General features: G+C 38.8%; 2 protein-coding genes across 12 annotated transcripts in view; one reads left to right on the top strand and one right to left on the bottom strand.

Annotated features, from left to right (window-relative positions):
- The window catches only part of LOC129718490 (spastin), a 249,214-nt gene that overhangs the window by 85,621 nt on the left and 146,736 nt on the right, over positions 1-16,857 (bottom strand). The gene's annotated exons all lie outside the window — the stretch shown is intronic.
- Positions 3,343-16,857, top strand: part of LOC129718488 (uncharacterized protein K02A2.6-like) — a 333,122-nt gene continuing 319,607 nt past the window's right edge. For 2 of the 10 annotated variants that reach the window (XM_055669302.1, XM_055669304.1), the window contains exons 1-3: positions 3,343-3,475; positions 4,184-5,896; positions 6,137-6,394. In XM_055669302.1, coding sequence (XP_055525277.1) covers positions 3,460-3,475; positions 4,184-5,896; positions 6,137-6,394 — 1,987 coding nt within the window. In that variant the 5' untranslated portion in view covers positions 3,343-3,459. Of the gene's footprint in view, positions 3,476-3,904; positions 4,109-4,183; positions 5,897-6,136; positions 8,254-14,747; positions 16,827-16,857 lie in introns of those variants that run through there. The other 8 variants (XR_008726922.1, XR_008726921.1, XR_008726920.1 and 5 more) reach the window with 8 other exon arrangements.

Genomic DNA, 16,857 nt, shown 5'->3' with positions numbered 1-16,857 from the left:
TGAAACGACAAATTTTTACTTAGACTCAAGTTTTTTAAATCTATTAAATTGGGACCATTTTGCATATTTCAACATATAATATACTGTATAGTTCGTTTCGAATGCACATTTCTCTTAAAATAGTATAGCGTGAAAAAAGGCAGAACAGTTAATTAATGGCAGTGGATTTTTGGCAGACTGCTTATTACACACAACATTGATCTTATATGAATGAATAATTCTTTGTTTTCTACTCACGTATTCTAGTTTAACGTATTTAACATTTTATTTCCTAAATTAATGCGACGTATTAATTTAGCCGAAATCGATATCTATTTAAAACTACAAGATCGCCCCGCATAATCAACTTTTTAGGGAGATATTTTTCCAACTTTTTGAATTTTTGACACCAAAATTGAATTTTCCAGAAAAAAATCAACCTGATATGGATTTTCTGCTTTTTAAATGAACATTTTGGGTTTTGTCTGACTTTTGTTCGGAGACCCGCCATTTTTATAATTTTGAATGAAATATCAACGTCGCAGCACTAAATCGAAATCGCGACTTTAAATATCCTTACGTGGGATGTAATGCACTATACAGCGCACTATTTGCGACGTAAGGTACAATGTATAATGTGCGGCATGCGAGTAAAATCAATTGTCGCCAGTCGACAACTACAATTCTCAACTGAATGGATTATATAAAATAAGTGAGAACAGAGGTTTCGAAACCTCTTGTGTTTTCTTCACCGCTGGCATCACCAATTTTCCCATTTTTGGACAAAGTTGAACTATGATCGAACAATAATCGGGGTCAACTATTCGATTATTCAATAATCGAAAAGTCAGTTATTCGATTAAAAATTAATCGAATATTTCCGCAAATAATCGATTAACTCGATTAATCGAGAAGTAATCGGACATCACTATCAGTGTCCATAGTCGTAAACGGTCGTGTTTTTTATCTTCGGCACATCGTGAACGTTTTTAATACCTGAACGGATTTTTTCTACCCTAAATCGGAAATTAAGTGAAGAATAATTCTAAGAGAAGAGCTAAGTGAAAATAACCGTGAATATTTTGAAATTGGAATTCTGTTAAAGTGAGAAGAATAGCGGCGAAAGGACGCCATTTTCGCGTTGGCGAAAATAGAGAAAACGTGTTTTTACTGAAAGTTTATGCGGAATAATAATGATGATTGATAACAATTTCGGTATTCCGGACGACCCCGGTTCGAACATAGGAAATAAATATCTCGGAACTATCCCGAAGGATAACAGGAAAATCAGCAATGCAGAGGAAGAAGATAATCCAAAGACCAAAGCAAATTCCGAAACACGTGCATATAGCAACATAACCTACAACAATAATGATTCTGCTCCATATCGCATTTATTTCGAGTTAAGAGACAATAGAAATGGCGCATTGAAAATTAATAAGTTCTCACTAGGTGCTGAACTACAAAAACTGGACACAATTAAACATTTCATTACAGACATGAAGTATGTCGGAAGATATAAAATAATAATTTTTATGAGCAGCTATTTGAAAGCAAATATGTTAGTTGAAACGATTAATAAAGGAAATGGACCGTACCGTGCGAACGTAGCGAAGCATCTGGTTTGCGTCACGGGTGTAGTAGCAGGCATTCCAGCAGAACTCAATATCGAAGATATTAAGCAAGATATACTCTGTGATGTGCCAATCATCGACGTCAAACGCATGACAAAACGAGTGGACAACGGAGATCGAATCGCAATCAACCGTATTAGTGTTACGTTCAGAGCGAACCAACTTCCGGAAAAGATCAAGCTGTTTTGCTGTGTGAGTCGCGTGAACTCATTTATCCCTCGAGTAGTTATGTGTTTGAACTGCCTTCGATTTGGACACCGGCAAGAAAACTGCAAAGGAACTAAAAGATGCGGTAGATGTACACAGCGCCACGAGAATGAATCGGAGATATGTACTAATACTGAAACATGCGCGCATTGCAAAAGCACTGAGCATAACTCCAGGGATGAGTCATGCCCGGAGAGAAAACGGCAGTTGGACATTAAAAGTTTGATGTCAAAACGAAATTTAACATTCACTGAAGCAAATCAACAAATCAAGCCATTACTAAGGAATACATACGAGCCACTGACCGTAGATTCAGAGGATTTTCCAGATCCGAAGGAGAGTTTTGCCTCCATTGTCAAAGGGAGATTCGCATGGAAAGATCCAATGAGGGAACAATGGACTAAAACGAACGATGAGAGAAAACCAGTTCAACCAGCGATTAGACTTCATAGAGGGCAAACTAAACTAGTACCTAATAAACGTGCGCGGATGGATGCAAGAAACAAATCAGTGGCAGCAATAACAGAACAAAGGAATACAATAGTTGATGATGATGATGATGGTCCCGCCACATACCCCTACAAAGGTTTGAGCTGGACGATTTATCTATAGATAATTAATGTAATCACAATTTCAATCAGTTATACAAAAAAAAAACGAACTGATTCCATTTCCAGATATAAACTTCTTCAAAAACTGTTTACTTGATTCACATCGATAAAGACGTGAATTGCTGTAGAGCTACACAAAGCTAGCACAGGGTTTTCATGACCTTCAGTCAGACTAACCACAACTACTTCATGTATATTCTCTAAGCATTCAAATAACAATTAAGTTTAAATTGTAAAAGAATCCATTTATATCTGTCTTCCGCGCGCGAGGCTCAAACTTATGTAGTAACTTTCTATTATTTTTTAAGCTACAACAACATAAAGCAAAAAAAAAATCCATCATCACCACCGCGACGAACACAGTAGTTTTGTCATTATATGTTAAGAAAAGATCCAATATAAAATATAAATAAAATTTTACAACACAATCATATCCGTTCGTAAAAAACTTCGTCAGTTACAGGCTTCAATTAAACAATCAATAAATAAATAGGTTTCAAAAATAAATATTTCATCCAAAATAAATCCGTTGTTTAAACTTCGTCATATAAACTCTCGTCATTGTTAAAAGCTTTTAAACTTCGTTCTGTACAACAGAAACTTTCACGTGTGAAATACATTGTCTCTTGAACTCCGCAAGTGTTGGTGCACGTTTAGCATGTCTTGGCATCGAATTGAAAAAAATTATACCTTTATAAAATAATGAATTCTGTGAAGCTTTGGTTAAAAAGAAAGGTGTTCTTATTATATCTATGAAAATCACTTCCTCTTTCAATTCGATCACACAAATATTGAGGTAGTGTAGTATCGCAACCACATAAGTTACCTTTCAATATGTTTACTTTAATCTTTACCTTGTATACAAACATACTTTGAACAAGGCCCTTACTGTAATCCAATGTAGATCGACAATAAACGACATTCCTACTCTGACCGGCAACCAGTGTACACGGGTATCATTAAAACTCTGCCACTCGAGAACCTCCATCGACAACCAACAACGATACTACATTTTGGCGACGAGGAAAATGACTAATCCATTGGGTAAGTATTCTGTAAGGAAAATCGAAAGATATCAAAAAAGCAACGGATTGATGCCTTAGTTAATCTGTATGTGGTAATGCCGGGAACTGAACTAGTCGCTTTAATGTGGAATTTCTAATCTGGATCTAGTTTCATTTTGCGAAATAACCGAAGAACGGGTAATTCTGTGATGGATCAGTCGCTTTAATGCGGTGAATAAAAAAAAAGCCTGATACCATTCTGCGTTAGAGCAGGAAAGAAGTTTCGATACATCGCTTCAATGCGGAAGTTTAAATCATGTTCAAGCTTGTCAGCTTTCCCTCCGATATGGAAAAAGAAAACACTCACAACCATACATATGTATGTATAAGTGATAGGTCGAACAGATGACGGGCTCAAAAGACTGTGGAAATCAATTCTAAACATTTACTGGTATATTTTGCACTGGGAGGAGTGCTGCACTGTGAATGCTATAATGCGAGCCATAATGACCCCCATTATGTGAGAGCGAGAAACGGAAAACTGACATATGATAAAGTGCAAAGCAGTTTGATGTTTTACTCTGTTTTGTTTTGATTTTTTTTCATTGATTGTAAGTAATTTGGAACAAAGAAAAAGATTGCTGGACAAGGTGATTAGTTTCTTGAAACTAATGTAAAATTTGCATTCTCGGAAAAAAACTGGAAAGAATTGGTGTAGTTATAGTGGTTTTGTTTCGATTATTTGCAGATATGATTCGCACATTGGGCCTACAGCTGCAAGCGTTTGATTATGTATCGTTCACCGATGATGTCGGCATCGAGTGGCGCAAGTGGCTAAGATCGTTTGAAACGATGATGCGAGCCAGCCGTATAGATGACGAAGAATGGAAGAAGGACTTACTGCTGCACTACGCAGGACCCAGTGTTCAGTTGTTGTTTGAAACTTTACCGGAGTTACCGGAAGTGGAAATGCGTGGACCGTTGCTCAATGTGGAGCGGTATTTCCCAAACATGACCGGCTACGATGAGGTCAAAGCCAAATTGAACGAGTTTTTCTTGCCAAAGGAAAATTCGACTTATGAGCGACATTTGCTTCGACAGATGCAACAGAAAGCGGGTGAGAATATTGATGCTTTCACTATCAGGCTCAGAGTCCAAGCGGAACGCTGCGGTTTTGGTGACAGATTGGATGAGAACATTAAGGATCAAATCATCCAGAACTGTCAATCTACTGCTCTTCGTCGTGAGCTACTAAAACGAGGCGATGTAAGCTTGGAAGAGGTGCTTAGTACGGCTAAAATTTTCGAAACTGTTGCACAACAAGAGAAATCATTCACTAATGGAGATGGAATGAAGCCCCCAGTAAGTGAGGTCAATAAGGTCGATCTGACACCTTCCTCCAGCAAAAGGATGCGATTCGCTGGACCAAATAATTTCGAGTGTCATCGTTGTGGATACCTAGGACACCTGGCCAGAGACGATTCATGTCCGGCACGAGGAAAAACATGCAGCAAGTGCTTTGGCAAGAACCACTTTGCGAAGAAGTGTCGTACAAGGCATCCGACTAAACCGAAAAGCTATCCCAAGAGCGAACGCTCAGGAAACGAACAGACTCCCACGGTGAGTTCAAAATCCAATGAAAACGAAAATTCACATACGGTGAAGCACATCGCTGATGATTCGGTTAACGACTACGCGGAATACATTTTCAATGTAACGTCTTGTGACAGCAATGCTGAGATGCAGTGCGAGATTGGCGGTGTATCAGTGTCCGCTGTGATCGACTCGGGTTCGAAATACAACCTGCTGAGCCAGTCAAATTGGGAGCAGCTCAAAGGCAACAAAGTGGTTGTATTAAACCAGCGACGTGAAGCACCTATGGAGTTCAAAGCATATGGAGGGCAATCACTTCCTTTAATTGGCGCCTTCAATGCAATCCTTAAAGTGGGAACTGCAAATACCGTGGCCGAGAACTATGTGGTGGAAGGTAACGGGAAAATATTGATCGGACGCGATACCGCAACGTCAATGGGTGTTCTAAAAATTAGTGCCCCTGTCAACGAAGTTGAAGCTAACCAGGACGCTAAAGGGTGCAGTAAACTGGGAACCATCAAGGACGTTATTGTAGACATCCCGATCCGAGCAGATGTCACACCGGTTGTTCAGCCGTATCGTCGTATACCAGTAGCACTGGAGAAATTAGTAGAAAAGAAAATTAATGAGCTGTTAAACAAGGGTATAATTGAGCCAGTTAACGAACCAGCGAAATGGGTATCCCCTGTAGTCGTAGTACCCAAGGGCGATGGCAGTGATGTACGTATTTGTGTCGATATGCGTCGGGCAAATGAGGCGGTTGAAAGAGAAAATCACCCCCTACCGACAATCGAAGATTTTTTGCCTCATCTGGTGAAAGCTAAAGTATTCTCTCGCTTGGATGTTGAAAGTGCCTTCCACCAGGTAGGTTGATAGTTGAATTTGTTTTGTCTATACCATATCAACATTAGGTACTATGATTTTAATTGATGAGACATGCGAGTTAATGCTACAACAGTTGAGTGATTTTAGATTTCTTTGTTCATTCCAAGTTTTGATCAATATTAAAAAAAAAAAAAAAAAAAACTGGAATCTTTCGGTCTATAAACAAAATTAACGAACTCTATAGTTCTGTTAGTACTGAGTGATTGTGTTTTATTGTAGGTAGAAATATCGCGAAGGTCCCGTGAGATCACGACATTCATCACAAGCAGAGGCTTGTTCCGCTATACCCGACTTATGTTTGGTATCAGCTGCGCTCCTGAACTATTCCAAAAAATTATGGAACAGATTCTGAGCGGATGCGACGGCTGCGTGGTTTTTATTGATGATGTCCTGGTTTTCGGCGCTGATCAAGCGGAACACGATTTGCGACTGAAAATGGTTCGTCAGAGATTGCAGGAATGGAATGTCGTCCTAAATGAAGGTAAATGTGTTTATGGTGTACCGGAAATGAAATTTTTGGGTCATGTGTTGTCTGCTGATGGTATTAAACCAGATACAGACAAACTAGAGGCAATCCGCTGTTTTCGGGAGCCAAAATCTGGGGAAGAGCTAAGAAGCTTCATTGGCCTCGTGAATTACCTTGGAAAATTTATTCCCGATTTAGCGACAATAACTTTTCCGCTCCGGCAGTTGACAAATAAGAAACAACCTTTCATTTGGGGTCGTGAACAACAAGAGGCATTCGTAAAATTGAAGGACTATATGATTCGTCCGACCACGTTGGGATATTTCGATGTTAATGATAGAACCCAATTGGTAGCTGATGCCAGTTCGGTTGGCTTGGGAGCTGTTCTAATGCAGATTAATAAACAAGGTGCTAGGATCATAGCTTATGCTAGTAAGAGTTTATCAGATGTAGAGCAACGTTACGCGCAGATTGAGAAAGAAGCATTAGCTCTTGTGTGGGCTGTCGAACGATTCCATTTCTATCTGTACGGCCGGTTATTTGAGCTAATTACAGATCATAAACCCTTGGAGGCCATTTTCAAACCAAAATCTAAGCCTTGCGCAAGAATCGAGAGATGGGTGGTTCGGCTACAAGCGTACAAAGCGAAAGTTATCTATCGACCCGGTAAAACAAATATTGCTGATCCATTGTCACGGTTGGCAATCAAAGATAATATTTCGGGTAAGACATTCGACGAATGCGCTGAATCTTATGTACATTGGGTGACCTCGAATGCAATGCTGGTGGCTCTGAAGATCACTAAAATTGAGCAAGCGTCGGATTTGGACAAATCGATTCAATCGGTTAAAGTTGGATTGGAACAAGATGTTCGGTCGGAAGATGCTAGCTCGTTTAGGGTTTTCGCTACGGAATTGTGCTTTGCCAACAAAATTTTACTTCGGGGAACGCGTATAGTTATACCAGAGGCCTTGAAACTGCGAGTACTAGATCTGGCTCATGAGGGCCATCCTGGTATAACTATAATGAAACAGCGTTTGCGAGCCAAGGTGTGGTGGCCGAAGCTTGACACACAAGTCGAACGGTATGTATGATAAGGCTCTGGTAAAAAAGATGGCACGACCGAATAAGCTGGCACCCAATTTTGACCCTCAAGTATTCAGAGTATTGAAAAGGAAAGGTGGAGACGTCATAGTAATTTCGGAGGAAACTGGCGTCAAATACAGAAGACATGTATCACATTTGCAACGAATTCCCAGCACCAATGCTGGTTCTACACCGAATTCAAATGAAGTGGATGGACCGTCAAATTTGTATTCCCTCAACAGTGACATAGCAAGTGGAAGCGATGAACGATCAACATGTCTGGGTGAGCCAAATGTTTCTAGTGATTCGAGAACTAGACGTACCACACGGCAGCCAGCTTACATGCAAGACTACGTACAAACCGTGTATGAAAATTCTGGGAAATAAAAGTGAAAATAATCTCAAGGAAGCGTGCAGAAAATTAAAAAAAAATCATCTAAGAGAGAAAGTGAATGTAGTATCGCAACCACATAAGTTACCTTTCAATATGTTTACTTTAATCTTTACCTTGTATACAAACATACTTTGAACAAGACCCTTACTGTAATCCAATGTAGATCGACAATAAACGACATTCCTACTCTGACCGGCAACCAGTGTACACGGGTATCATTAAAACTCTGCCACTCGAGAACCTCCATCGACCACCAACAACGATACTACAGGTAGCAAACCATTAATTATTTTAAAAATGAACACCATAGACAAATAAACAATTCGTTGCTTCACGGATAACCATTGCAAAGCGTCCAACATAAAAGTTAATCTATCACAATTTAAAATCAAACGCATTATTCTATTCTGCAAACGCTGTAACCTCAATAATTGTGTGTTATTGGCCAAATACAAAAAGGTAGGGCAAAAATCCAAATGGGGCGAGATGATTGACTTATATAGCTGTATTTTACTACAAATTGTTAATTCGTTTTTCAAACGGCATAATATTCCATACTTCTTGGCAATTTTCTTTATGACATTGTCAATGTGAGCGTTGAACTTTAGGTTGTCATCAATAATCACGCCAAGATATTTAATCTCCCGAACGCGACCAATTGTCTCATCATCTATTATAACAGAGACATCGTCATTTACCACGGTGCGCGAGAAAATCATAAATTTAGTTTTATCAATATTCAATTTCAATTGCTTATACTTCAGCCATCTGCTTAGAGAACGTAAATCTTCATTCAAGTGTGAAACAGCTTCTTCTAAATTTTTAGCTGCAATGAACAACACGGTGTCATCGGCAAAAAGATTTATGTCACAAAAACGTAAAACTCGCCGCATGGCATTTATATACATAATAAACAAAAGGGGCCCTAATACACTTCCCTGTGGAACTCCAAGATCATTCTCCACGGGACCAGATACAGAATCATTAAAAACAGTCCGTTGAGTTCTGTCAGGCAAATAGCTTTCAAACCATCTGAATGCAGTACTCGAAATTCCAAAGCGCTTGATTGTGTTCAACAATAAGGGCCTAGAAATTGTTTCAAAAGCGCGTTTCAGATCCAAAAATACAGCAACTATTGTGTCTCTATTTTCTAAGTTATCTTTCCATTTTGCAAGAACTAAATTCAACGCGGTTTCACACGAATGGCCTTCCCGGTAGCCAGATTGTTCCGCAATTAATAACGAGTTACTATTTAAATATTCTAACAGCTGACCTTTAACAACAAGTTCCAATATCTTTTCTAACGTGTGTAACATATTGATGGGACGAAACTCTTCGGCTTTAATCGTTCCAGCAACCTTTTGAATCGGAACAACCAACGATTCTTTCCACACTTTAGACACGTGCCCAGTTAGCAATGATTCATTAATAAGGTTCAGCAGAGTGTGACCAATAACATTGAAGCAATCTTGAATAACCCTAGCATTTACATTGTCTACGCCAGCCGTTTTACCTAATGAAAAACAAATATTTTTAAGGTCATCCATTGTGATTGGGTGAAAACCATCAAATCTTCTATTAACGTTAGTCGGCTGTTTTATTTCATCCGGTTCATCGACCAGTTCAATTGATTGATTGATCAATGAAACACTATTGATGAAATAATCATTGAACTTACTAGCAATTATTTGTTCTGTTTGTTCTAATGTGCCATCAAAAGTTATGGACCGCGGTTTACAATTACTAGGTTTTAATAAAGATTTCAAAATTTTCCATAACTCTTTGCTGTTGTTTTGATGCTGAGTAATCTTTCTCTGGATATATTCACAACGCGTCTTTTTTAACGCTTGTGAATATTTATTACGTGCGATTGTGTACTCATTCCAATGACTCTGACTATTTGATCTACAAAACTTTTTGTACAATTTATCCCTCTTGCGCCTAAGACGCAAAAGATCCAAATTGTACCAGCTGTTCGCGTTCTTTAAGGTTACAAATTTATGTTCAACTAATTGATTCGTACACGTTTTCAAAATACTAGTAAGAACAGCTGCAGAATCATCTAAATTACCGGACGCGATTGGAAAATCCAAGCTTCTTTCAACAAGATTCGAAACAGCCTGTTTCGAATATTTTCTCCAGCATTTCAATTTTTTAAAATCATTATTCTCACTCAAGTTGTCTAATACAGTGATTACTAATGTCTCATGATCGGTTATTTTCATATCAGAATCCGTTACTGAACAAATGGAATCCAAATTGGAATAAACATGATCAATCAAAGTTCTACTTCGCTGGGAAATACGTGTAAATTCATTAACGCTTTGTTTTAAATTGAAAGATTCTACTAAACGCTTCAAATGATTCGAATTTGTATTATCTCGCCAGTTGATATTAAAATCGCCAGTCAATATATTCAGTTTACTATAATCGAGAAATTCATCAAGCCAATTTTCCAATATTTCAAGGAAACGGTGATCACTAGCATTGGGAGAATGATACAAAACACCAAAATTACCCACCTTCATACCACGTACTACTGTTATGCCCAAGAACCAATTGCCATCCTTCGCTTCGTTTCGGCAAAGCTCGAATTGAACTGATTCTCTGACATGAATAGCAACACCGCCAGTTTGTCTAGAATGTGATAAACAAGCAGCCACATTATATCCCGGAATACTATATTGATCATAAGCTTCAATATCGACAATATGAGTCTCTGATAAGAACACTAAAAGTGGACGTTTATCTTCAACAATCTGACGTAATGCAACGTAGTTTGTTGTCAACCCCGCAATATTCAAATACAAAAATTCGAACTTATTCACATTCTTCTTGGAACTTGTTTGCTATTTATTGAAACACAAGCTGCTTTTCTTTTGATTGAATAATCTTTTATATATCAAGCATTCTGAACTAAATGCGGCATGGTTGACGTCCAAACTCATGTTACGCTCTTTATTCGTCTTTAAACAATTAACGCATTTCAAAACAGTAGACGTGCATTCAGATGTTTTGTGTTTTAGGCTACACCTGGAACACGTATCACAATTTTTGCAATCCATGCTCTTGTGCCCAAATTCTCCACATTTGAAGCATCTCAAAACATTTACCGCGGGAAATACTAAGCACCGATCAAATTCTACATTTACTTGCTTAGCAGATAACAAGCTGTTATACGTTTCCAAATCAACCTCTATTACCGCGCTATACTTGTTATACCGAAAGCGTGGATTTTCATACGAGTTTATTACTTTTACATCATTAATTTTGATACCTTCATTTTGACTCTTTAAAAAGTCAATTAAAACATCAGGAGAAAGATTCTCGCTCATGCCCACTATTTTCAGTCTCAGCACCGACGTGGGAACAACAGCACTGTAGTTTTCACCCAGATTGCTTTCAATGCCATTTTTCAACTTATCAATATTTTCGCCAACAGCGCATTCAACAATAATGGAACCATCTTTACCGTTCTTAAAATTACTCACTTTGTGTGTTTTTGGATCTAATTTTGTTTTCAAAAACTTCCGAGTTTCCTCGCAAGCTTGTTTGGACTCTTTCGGTTTGATCACAATGACCGGACGAGTCTTATGTTTAACGGGCTTAAAACCATCATTTATATAATTATTATTACTAATACTCGTTTTAATACTTTTACGGCGACCCTTCACAACTTGCGCAAAAGTCACGCCGTCATCAAAAACATCATCACTATTATCGTCATCAATTCTACGCTTCTTGCCGATTTGGTCCGATTCAGAAGGAACCGTCCCATTCCGCGCGCGGGCATCATTAATTGCAGCTTTATTTTGACGCGTATTTAATTCCAAAACCGAATTGTTCAATTTATCAAATTTCTCACAAAAAAATTTTTCAAGAGATTCATTTACATTTAATCTCAACTGTTCCATACCGAAATTCAACGCGCTGTTTATCTGGGCCGATATTTGATCCCGCATTTCAATGACCGAATCAGAGAGAGAAGATAATTTCTTCATCTCTTCTTCAATACGCTTGATGTCCGGTATCAAATGTTGCCCACCACAACACTGGTTTGATAAACATTCGTCACACTTGAAGCAAAGATTATCATTATCTGTAACTATCTTTGCCGTTGCCTTGGTGAGTCCAGTACACTTGTAGTGAAACAAACGTGCACAGTTGAAGCCCACACATTTCAACGGCAAATCCGATAGGACAATTGCCGTACCACAGCCACAGCAAATCATCGCACACAACACACGTTAACACGGGACGCTATACCAATAGACATGCAGAGAAACAAGAGACAGAGGCAAAAAAAATGATCGCCACCACCGCTGCTTTGAAAGCGTCGGGGGGGATTTTATTTTAACAAACTTTAACGCGAACTTGCTGCTTAAAGCAACTGTTCTTGTACTTAGCCGTTTGTAGATTCACTACCGACACACGTTAGAATATATCTACCGTGAATCACTGCACTATTTCACACGTAAATTAACAATTATATATCACCACAAAATAACATCAACTACTCTGTTCGCCATCAAAAGAGAATTGAATAGTTAAAGATACACCCATGACATCTGACGGAATGGCTCTAGGTAATCCATACAGTGTTACAGAGAAAGAACGCTGGGAAAAAATGCTCAAAGAAGCTCAAACATCAATACAAAGGAGAGCAGAGGAGAAAATAATGAATTTTTGCTCGGATTTCATTGAAATGATCGGTCCTAATGACGATATCAAGAAAATTTTCAAAAAATGTACCACCAAGCACTTCAACCTTGCAAACACCATTGTACTAAACAGACACGCATACCAACTACCGAACTAAAAATGGCATCTAAAAATTTTAAAATTCAACAAGCAAATATTCTAAGCGTAAATAAAAACAAGGCAGAAGTTCATCGCGTACTCACAGCAAATAATTACACGGCAGCTCTACTGGCAGAAACCTGGACGAACGAGAATATAGAAAACAGTAACAAATACAAAATTCAAGGCTTTCATTTTGTCCCCCACTCGAGAGAGGATAACTATGGCGGCTCAGGAATATATTTGGTTAACACCATCAATTACCAGAACATACCAACTCCCCCAGTTTCGGAAAATACGCAAATTATTACCGTTCAAATACCTCAATATAATATAGTATTATCTTCGATTTATGTAAGTCCTTCAATCTCTACAGCGGATTTTGACAAGGTTATGAAACTTATATTCCAATCTCTGCAAACTTATAAAAAGGTGATCGTGGGTGGCGACTTTAATTCCCACCACATTACATGGGGCGATAGTTTATGTGATAAAAAGGGGGAAGCTCTGATGAATACAGTGAATACTACGAACTTTCTTATACTGAATGACGGATCATTTACATTTGTTCCACTTCAACTGAACCGACGATCAACTGCTATTGACATCACCTTGTGCACATCTGAACTGTTTGGGAACGTAGAATGGAAAACGCTTGACTACGGAATTGGTAGTGAACATTTGGCTATAGACATCGTTTTGAAGCAGGAAAACATTTTGAACAGCCAGTATTATTACGACAAGAGCGGAATCGCGGAAGAAATCAGCCAATTGGATTACTCGTTAGTTAGAAACACTGAGGAACTCGGTATCAGCGTATCGAGAATACGTAAGAACAACAGAAGAAATAACAATAAAAATCAAAAGTTTTGGTGGTCGCCAGAAGTCGATGAAGCTTGGCAGGAGAAAACGGCAGCAAGAAGGGAGTTTAATCGCGTCTCGAGTCAAAAAAAATTTGTTAGAGTTCAAGCGTAAGGCGGCCTTATTCCAAAGAAAAAAACGAGAAGAGATTCGAACAAAATTTGAGCAATTCCCAGAAGAAGTCGGACCTTTTACTAGTACGAAAGAACTCTGGTATAAGATCGGAAAACTAACAGGCAAACGAGTTTTTAAAAAAGAAAGTAACATTTTGTACGAAGACGAGGCGAAAGCACAAACATTTCTAGATGTTCATTTTGGAAAACACAATCCCAAACCCCTAGACTTACCAATGCCGTTTGTTACGGATAACCTGTTGAATATTACAAACTGGGCACGTATACTTTCCTCAAAAAAGAAAACTCAGCCCCTGGAGATGATGCCGTAACCTACGAAACACTGAATCTTCTACAACCTGAAGTGGTAAAGATGATAATTGAAGAGTTAAACGGAATGTGGAAAAGAAGCTGTTTGGCCGACCACCTTAAGAAAATAAAAGTGGTTGCCATACCGAAACATGGAAGGGATCAGAATCTTCCTGAGAATAAAAGGCCTATTTCGTTAGTTCCAACTCTTACGAAAATAGCGAATACTGCAGTTTTGGAACGATTACAAGAGTTTCTCCATAAAAATAATATTTTGCCACCGACTTCATTCGGTTTTCGCAAGAATTTATCCACTCAGACTTGCATATCTTATGTGATTAACTGGATAAAGCAGAGCAAACGAGAAAAGTACGTCACTGCTATGATATGCATAGATCTCAGTAACGCATTTAACGCGATTCAAGTAAACACGCTGGAAAAAATTCTACTAGAAATCCAAGTCCCGCCTGATATAGTAATGTGGATCCTCTCATTCCTCCAAAACAGACAAATAGTTCTACATATGAGAAATAAAACCATCACGCGTACCATTACAAATAGAATTCCGCAAGGAGATGTATTATCTCCAACATTGTTTAATACGAATACTTTGGCGTTGCATGATATAAAGAAAGACGGTGTTGCACTTGTTCAATACGCGGACGATTTTGGGGTTATGGTGAAGGCGAAAAATTTAGAAGATCTCAACAAAGTGGCTCAAGAATATATAGACGAATTTATAGCCGTTGCCGAGATGCTAAACTTCAAAATTAATGCTAAAAAGACTAAAACTCTGCTTTTTCAGAACAACGACAAACATCTTAAGATTCAAATCAATGGAACGGATATCGAATCAGTAAGAAATCACAAGTATCTCGGAATAATAATAGATTGCTATTTAAGCTTTGGCGCACACACAAGACAGATAAGAACAAACATTCAAGATAGATTGAACATGATGAAAGTGCTCAGTGATATCAAAACTGGGGCTCATCCAGACACAGTAGCCAAAATATATAAATCAATTTTTCGCAGTGTATTGGAATATGGCAGTGTAGTGCATTGTAACGCGAAGGAAAGCAACCATAAGATGTTGACTATAGTAAACAACCAGTGCCTAAGAAAAATAACGGGCCCGACGCGCTCCACGCCGCTGAACGTACTGACAGCACTAAGTGGTCAAGAACCATTACATCTCAGGCAAGAATATGTTGCGGCTAGAGAAATCATACGCTGTTGCGCTAGAGATAGTATCGTCGCACACCAATTAGAGCATATAAATCCCCCAGCGAATGAAAACGATTTAGAGAGTTTTTCTTTTATGGAGCGGCTCTACTGCAAACATAAGGACACCTTTGACAACATAACTAAGGATAAACGGTTGTACACGGTAGGTAGAGTTGGAATCGCTTCTTGCATAGAGGGATTACTCAGCTCTAAAGTCAACACAAATCCCATGAAATCAAGCAAATGGCACTGTTCACTATGAATGGGACTCATAGAGGACGAGGGCGCATTTTTACAGATGCGTCGAAAGAAAATACAGCATGTGGCATAGGTGTTTTATTGAAAGTACCCGTCAGAGGTTTCACTATCGCTTGAAGAACGAGACAAGCATCACGTCAGCAGAACTTACAGCGATAAAAAAGGCGACCTCGTTAGTAGACGAGTTTCATCTAGAGAATTTTGTCATCTACACCGACTCGAAATCAGCTCGTGTAATGCTAGAGAGCACACGAGATAGCAACCATGGCGAAGACATACTAATCGACATATTAAAAATCTGTGCGAAATGGAACATTTTCATCCAGTGGATTCCGAGCCATGTGGCAATACAGGGGAACGACATCGCAGACCTTTTAGCTAAAAAAGGTTTAACATCAGACAATATTTTGGAAAACAAATTTTTGGTGAGTGATGCATTCATGTTTTTCAAACAGTTACTAGCAAAAAACGCCACAGAATGGTATAAATCATATTCGGTGGAGAAGGGAAAAAAATTCTACGAAATAAATCGAACTTTCTCAACAACACCCTGGTATAGGAAAAAAGTTATGAATGGTCAGGACATAAGGCTCATAAACAGACTTATGTCTGGACATGATTACTCACGATATTGGCTAGCCCGCATGAAAATTGTTTCTGACCCCGATTGTGATCTCTGCGAAGAAGCAGAGACTGCAGAACACAGTATACTGCATTGTATGAAGTATTGCATTCGAAGAATGGACTACAGCTTCGACAAAAAATACAGATCACTAGCTGAAATATTCACTAACGGTGATATTGACACCTACAAGGAAATAGCTAAATTCGTGAGGAAAAATAAACTAAATATTTGAACGATTTGAACACTCTAGAACAAAGTACAGCAGGGCATATAGTCGATGCGACTGGCCCTCCCAATAGAGCTGTCACGAGACGGCTCAAAAAGAATTAAGAAGAAGAAGAAGAAGTCTTTCGTTTGTTAGAAATAGTTCCAGTGCAAGTGAAAAAAACTTGACCGTTCGTGCCTCTCCGGAGGAATATAGTCAAACGGTCAGACTCAGCTTTTTTGCTGCTGCGTTTGCGGTTTTTGTCGTGTTCGCGTAGTGTTTGTATTGTGATGCTGATTCACTTGCACGTAGGAAATCCAGCGATCAAATTGGACACAAAATCCAGTCGGAGCACGGCATCGGCGCTGGTATCGGCTGCATGGTCATGTCCTTCGCTATTGGACCTATCCTGATGATGAAAAATGCAAGCCTCCGATCGGGAGCATGAATTTGCAGAAGTGCCCAGACTGGTATGCTCTCGATTGAACAAATTATTATTACAATTTCGACGTCCAGCACTGCCGGATGATGTTGAATCGCTGGTGCTGGCAAAGTAAGGCAATTCAGCGGTTGGTTTTCGTGAATTTATGGCTTTCACTG

The sequence above is a fragment of the Wyeomyia smithii genome, chromosome 1, assembly GCF_029784165.1.
Source record: "Wyeomyia smithii strain HCP4-BCI-WySm-NY-G18 chromosome 1, ASM2978416v1, whole genome shotgun sequence".
NCBI classification, from domain to species: domain Eukaryota; kingdom Metazoa; phylum Arthropoda; class Insecta; order Diptera; family Culicidae; genus Wyeomyia; species Wyeomyia smithii.
Note: the sequence above shows the minus strand (reverse complement) of the source record. Positions and strands in the feature narration are given on the sequence as shown.